The 6346-nt window shown below is 40.9% G+C and overlaps 1 protein-coding gene across 1 annotated transcript; it reads left to right on the forward strand.

The window, feature by feature from the left end:
• The first annotated feature begins 2512 nt into the window (after nt 1–2512).
• Nucleotides 2513–6302, forward strand: LOC101469425 (protein FAM8A1). Its single transcript, XM_004541424.5, has 5 exons — nt 2513–3011; nt 3178–3298; nt 3814–3937; nt 4883–5022; nt 5131–6302. Exons 1-5 carry the CDS (start codon nt 2513–2515, stop codon nt 5273–5275), a joined length of 1029 nt encoding a protein of 342 aa, XP_004541481.3. The 3' UTR covers nt 5276–6302.
• The last annotated feature ends 44 nt before the right edge of the window (nt 6303–6346 follow it).

The raw sequence follows: 6346 nt of genomic DNA on the forward strand, positions 1-6346 counted from the left end.
CTCTGTCTGACTCTTACTACAAAGTCTTGTACTTGTGAAGCATCAGGTGCACATTTACTGACTCTAATGTGACTCTGGTGCATAAACTCAAATGTCACATGCTACTCACCCATGCAATTCAACATCCTTTACCTATGGGGGTTTAAATGATTGACAATGTGTGCAGCTCATGTCCTACTAAAAATTTACAGTGGAGCCAGTTTGTCTCCATTTCTAACACTACTTTCGAAGCCAGACTAATTCCCTTCAGTTTAACAGATTGCACTTTAAAAGGCATTTTCAATATGGCTGGTTCAATTCCAAGAATTACATTATAGACTGTATCAATACAGCATGTCCTGCATCCAGATGCCTATCACTATGCAAACGTGCATCCTCTACTAAAAATGCTGTGCCAGCTGCACATCAGGTCAAAGTTAAGGGTGCAAAATTAAGGAAATACCTCCCTGTATAGCTGCACTAGTTTAATGTTCGTAGCTGGCATGACCTGCAGTTACCTTCTTCTAAACTGTAGCAAACTGTTTAGATAAACCTTTTAAAGCAAGAAACCTGATTGGCTTAAACACACATCTGATCTTGAAGCTAGAGGGGAAGGGGGTTACAAAGGCCTTTTGTTTAAACAAAGGGAAGGAAAGCTCCTAAAATCAGAGTAGCCCTCATATGACAAGGAGGTGAGAAGGCCAAATCCCTGCTTGCAGTTGGAGCAGTGACCTAGTCTTGGTTGCATGGATGCAAAATTCAAGTGAGTGCACAAGTTTTAATTAGGGTCCTTTAGAGCACTACACTGAGGTATAAATCCTCAAAGATTTCCAGGCTGTAGTGAATGGTTGTGGCCCCAGGTGGTGGTCAAGCAACAATGAGTATTGACTAATGACAAGCTGCTTTGTTTTGTCAAGTGCCATGTTATGTAAGATGGTGCCATATGCACACAAATGTTTTTGGTGCTTTGCCTGCACAAAGAATGTGTTGTGGAGCATTTACTTATATTTTTAAAATACATGCTCAGATATAAATATAAGGTATGCGGTGAAACCTGAGGTCCTACCAGCTCAAAAAAACAAAACAAAACCCTACAGATTAAGCATGCTTATGGTGTTGTGTGGGTGCCAGCTTTAAGAAGCATACTTCCTTTGAAATTGCTTAGCTCCCTTAAACACAATGACATGATCAGCTGCTAAATTCTTTTGTTCTTTTGTTCATTAAGAAAGGATGTGGTAGCTGTGTGCACACCAATACTGTAACAATTATTCCATTTCTCTTTTATTTAAGAAAAGCAGCCTGTTGATTGTGATGGAATAATCTCAATAACGAAAGGTGGTTTCAGGTCCTACAAGGATCTCATTCATCAGCATGAAGCTGTAAGAAATGACATTATTTACTGTTACACAATAAATCGTGATTCCAAAATTTGGGACATTCTGTAAAATGGGAATAAAAACAGAATGCAATGATTTGCAAATCTTGCACACAGAACACATATCGTATGTATCAGCTGACTCATTTTACTATTTGTTTCATGATGATGAGGCTGCAAAATGTTTTCAATTAAAATAACATCTGAATCAGTTCATCAGTGGGACTCTTTTACTGTGAAGCCATGCTGTTGTGATAGATGCAGTATGTGGTTTGGCATTGTCTTGCTGGAAAACATGTCACCTTGATGGGAGCATATGTTGATCTAAAACCTGCAAGTGCCTTTCCATAGGCATTGATGCACCCAATTCCTGCACAGCAGGGTTTTAAAATCAGTCCTGATGACAAGCACTCACTCCTCTTTAGTCCAGAGGACATGGTGTGCATGCTTTCCAAAAAAGTTTTAAATTTTGATGGGTCTGACCACAGACACGTTTTCTACCTGCCCTCAGTTCATTTTAAATGAGCTCTTTCTAGAGAAGATCCAGATTTCTAGATGGCTTCTTTATTGCATCATACATTTGTAACCACCATTTGTGGATGGCAGGGTGAACTTTGTCCACACTTTCATTTTGAATAAAATATATGTTTATGATTTTGCAAATCAATGCATTCTGCTTTTATTTTACACACACAACTTTTTTGGAACTAGGCTTGTATTTGCAGTCATCTTATGTAGTCTCATGTATTCATGTAGTTAATCTCACAAGTTCTATAACAATGTGATAATTACAGATGCAGTTATCCGAGAAAATCCAGAAGTAAGTCCTGAAAATCTTTTGCTGCCGTACTTTCTCATTTGAATATTAAATTGTGTGAACTCGAAGACCCCAAATGTCTCACTATCACTGCAACTTCTACCTCGCAGATATGCTGCACCCTTGTGGTTGATTCCCGTAATAGCAGGCAACTATCGGGCGGCACCACTACATCCTGCTAGGTGGAGAGGGGAGGAGGGGTAACAGTTTAACGTGAATTATAAATAGAGATTTTTTTTATTTTTTTAAATTGAAAAATATTATTCAATTTATTTGAATCCATAACATCGCATATCTTTACAATATCTCTATCTTGACACGTATTTATTTTCTTCGTCCAGATGACGTTACGTGACGCAACGCGATCAAACATGGCCGACAAAGAAAACAGAAGTATGGATGTCGATAAGAGAAAGAATAAACCTTGTGGTAGTCAAGTTAAGCCATTATCTGACGAAGTTACCCAAAGAAAAGACAACCGGGGCAGCACTGACGGCAAGAAGGACGCCGAAGAAAGCCGTGCCACGACACGATACTGCGAGAAACTACAGGCATGGATGTGGCAGTACTACAGTGGATATGTGAACTGGCAAAGCTGGCTAGCAGCGTCAGCCATGTCCTACCCTTACTGTTTACAGCCACCTAACGGGACTTCGACCGTTCTTGATATCAACTCCCAGCACTGGCATAATAATCCGTTTGGTCTTCCGTTGCCTCCTTACCCACCCGCGGCCGGCTCCTCGAGCGGCCGTGCAGGTGAAACCATCGTCGGGGCAGCAGTGCCTGCTCAGCCGCAGCAGCAGCAGCAGGCGAGGGAGAATGGAAATGCACCGAGACCAGGTAAAAGCTGCTACAGACAGTATAACCATATCCGATTTTTCCTAACTCCAAGGGTCACTACATTTGAGGGTTATGATGACCCTCTGGGACTGAGCGCCTTTAAAAACAATTGAAAGGCAGTCCGGCATCCCTTAATAAAACAAACTTCTTTGCTTCTTTTCTCCAGGCCGAGAGTACAGTATTCCTTCTCCTCTCCAAAGACTAATGGCTGAGATGGTGGATTTCTTCATATTGTTTTTCATCAAAGCAACTATAATCATCAGTATTATGCACCTTAGTGGAATCAAGTGAGTTTGTGTATTTATGCCATCCATCCATCCATTCGCTTCCGCTTATCCTTTTCAGGGTCGCGGGAGCCTATCCCAGCTGTCATAGGGTGAAAGGCGGGGTACACCCTGGACAGGTCGCCAGTCTGTCACAGGGCTAACACATAGGGACAGACAACCATTCACACTCACTTGCACATTCACACCTAGTGGCAATTTGGATTATCCAATTAACCTATCCCCACAAGCTGCATGTCTTTGGACTTTAATGGTAAATGGCCTGTATTTATATAGCGCTTTACTAGTCCCTAAGGACCCCAAAGCGCTTTACATATCCAGTCATCCACCCATTCACACACACATTCACACACTGGTGATGGCAAGCTACATTGTAGCCACAGCCACCCTGGGGCGCACTGACAGAGCCTTGTGTATTTATGTTTTTCTAAAATTTTTTATTTTTATCCCTTCAAGAAGGAGACTCGTAATCAGACTAAGACATTCTTTAGACCTGTATCGTTTCATTCACTTTTCAGAGATGTTTCCAAGTTCGCCATGCATTTTATAGTGGAGGAAATCGATGAAGACACATCGATGGAGGAGCTGCAGAAAATGATGCTTGTTGCTCTTGTGTATCGGATATTAGTTTGTTTTTATGAGGTGAGTGGACACGGAGAAGTTTTATGCTGTTATCTGGAGTCTTGACTAGGATGTTGGTCTTAAGGGTACAGCTGCTAGGGGAACCAGGGGCTGTCGTACTCCTAAGTATTTTGCTCTGTGTGTAATTCCGTCTTCCAACAAACTGTGTTCTCATAACCTTAGAGCGTCTCCATTAAAATGGGCAGGTGCCAGTTTGTCAGTGCAATAACATACAAAAACCTACATAAACTTGTTTATTCATTCCTGATTTTGTCACAGTCCCTTACTGTCAGCTGATTTGACATGCGACCCTCTTGTCTTTGGACAGCTGCCACTAAGCCGGCTACACAACAGCAACAGCGGGTTATAAGCTAACATTATGCCAGCTAATGTTAGGCTCAATTTTCCTAAAAGTCACACTTTCGCTCTGATAAACAGTTTGATTACACATCTCACGTCATATGAGGGTCTGGTTGGTAAGTGTCCGAGTCCAACAGTGTTACATTTACTTCAAAGAAAGTTTCACTAACTCTGACTAACAGCAGCTAATGGAGGCTAACAGCAGCTAGCAGTGGCAAAACCAGCAAGAAAAAGTCTGAGATATCAACTCACCTCAGTGTCGCTGTCGTCAGTCAAAAGTGAGCTTCACTGACTCATTGACTCTTATCGGAGTCCTTTCACAAAGTTTTACAGCCTCCTCCAACATAAATGGACTACAACACCAGCATATCAACAGCTTAGGTAGCAGACTGAAAGCTTCCACTCACTACAGACGAACAGCAGCCAGAGTTGTTTGTTCTACCGTGGCCACCGTACTTAGAGTTAAGCACTTAAGGAAGAAGACTGAACTCAGTCGACTGCAATTTGCTGACATCTAGCAGTGATATTTTACCGACCGTAACTTGTTAAATTGTTTGTGGAAAATGTATTTTATGTTTGGTAGCTGATACACGTTTCTCTTTTTAGATCATATGCATTTGGGGAGCAGGAGGAGCCACTCCCGGAAAGTTTCTCATTGGACTCAGAGTCGTGACATGTGACTCATCAGTTCTGGTTCAGCCTAACAGGGTTCTTGTCGTGCCAGCAACTAATGTCTCTCTTTCTGCGTGAGTATTTATTTATTTATTTTTTTAAAGATTATCCATCAGAAGTCACAGCGTGCATGCAAACAGCCTCACATCACATAACGGTACTGTTTCTGTCTCCCTCTTCAGATCGACTGTTCGAGCCTTGAATAAGAACTTTTCCATTGCCTTCTTCTTCCCAGCCTTCATCACTCTTCTGTTCTTCCAGCACAACAGGACTGTGTATGATATGGTTGCTGGTACAATTGTTGTCAAGCGATCCAGGGTCAGATGATGCTGCACAGAAGAATGGCCCCACAATAACTCTGAACAGGCACTGAGTGACAATTTGTTTTCTTTTTAAAAATATAACGTCGACTGAACTCAGACACCTCCCTTTCAAGGTATTGTCAGAGCACAAGAGAATCGGGATGGTTGCATTGAGTTTGAGACACACCAATATGAACTGTTTCAATTTGGATTTGTTGTGTTTCTGACACACACACTGTATTTCTGCACGTATGTCTACATGCTGCTTTCAGAATCAGGTCCTGTGCAAGGAAAAAATGATGGTATCTGCTAAGTTTTTATTGACAGAAGATTTGCTTCCTTTTTAAAATTGTCTTTCAAGATTAAGGGTGACTGTCTAACTTGGCTAACTCAGTATTTAAAGTTTCAGTAGACAAGGAAACCAGAGAAGACAGGATTTTATTTAAAAGAACAGCCAGAATATGAAGATTAAAGAGCCCTTTTCTTGCACCTTTTTTTGTTCTGTTTAACCACCCCCACTTTAAAAAAAAAAAAATGTAAAATAATATTAATAATAATATATAATAACATTTTGCACTGCTCACATGATCTGGTATGAAAGGCAACAAGATTAGAGGCAACAAATCTCTAATGCACGAACATTTCCCCTTTTAAGGAGGCACAGAGTCTAGGAGATAGATATGTAAGTTTCTGTCCCATCTAAAGGTGCTGACAGTGTCTCAGCAGCAGCTTAACCAGGCATTAACAAGTGCTCATGTCATTTTTCCAAGCGTTTATTTTCTAGTCATTTCCTGGGGGATGTGCGTTGTGATTGGCCAAGGTCTACTGGGGCAAATTTTTTATTTTATTATTTTTTTTAAAAACTTGAAGACAGAGCTGGGAGAAGGTGCAAGACTCTAGTTTCCTTTCCATCTGCTTGAGTTATTATGCAGTGTTTTTTTTTTTTTTTTTTTTAAACATTTTGCCTGCAACAAGTTTAAGTTGCTAATCCTGCATTAATGAGATTACGCCATCAAGTATGTCTTTGTATTAAATACGTACCCTCAGACTTGTATGCTCAGACTCAAAATTTTTGATCATTGCTCACAGTGGGAAT

Source organism: Maylandia zebra, linkage group LG11, assembly GCF_041146795.1.
Source record: "Maylandia zebra isolate NMK-2024a linkage group LG11, Mzebra_GT3a, whole genome shotgun sequence".
Taxonomy (NCBI): Eukaryota; Metazoa; Chordata; class Actinopteri; order Cichliformes; family Cichlidae; genus Maylandia; species Maylandia zebra.

Excerpts from the sequence above, each read along its gene's own strand:
- LOC101469425 (XM_004541424.5), top strand. The coding sequence starts at position 2,513 with ATGACGTTACGTGACGCAACGCGATCAAACATGGCCGACAAAGAAAAC. Across the intron at positions 3,299-3,813 it reads ATGCACCTTAGTGGAATCAA|AGATGTTTCCAAGTTCGCCA; the intron begins GTGAGTTTGTGT and ends TTCACTTTTCAG. Across the intron at positions 3,938-4,882 it reads TATTAGTTTGTTTTTATGAG|ATCATATGCATTTGGGGAGC; the intron begins GTGAGTGGACAC and ends TTCTCTTTTTAG.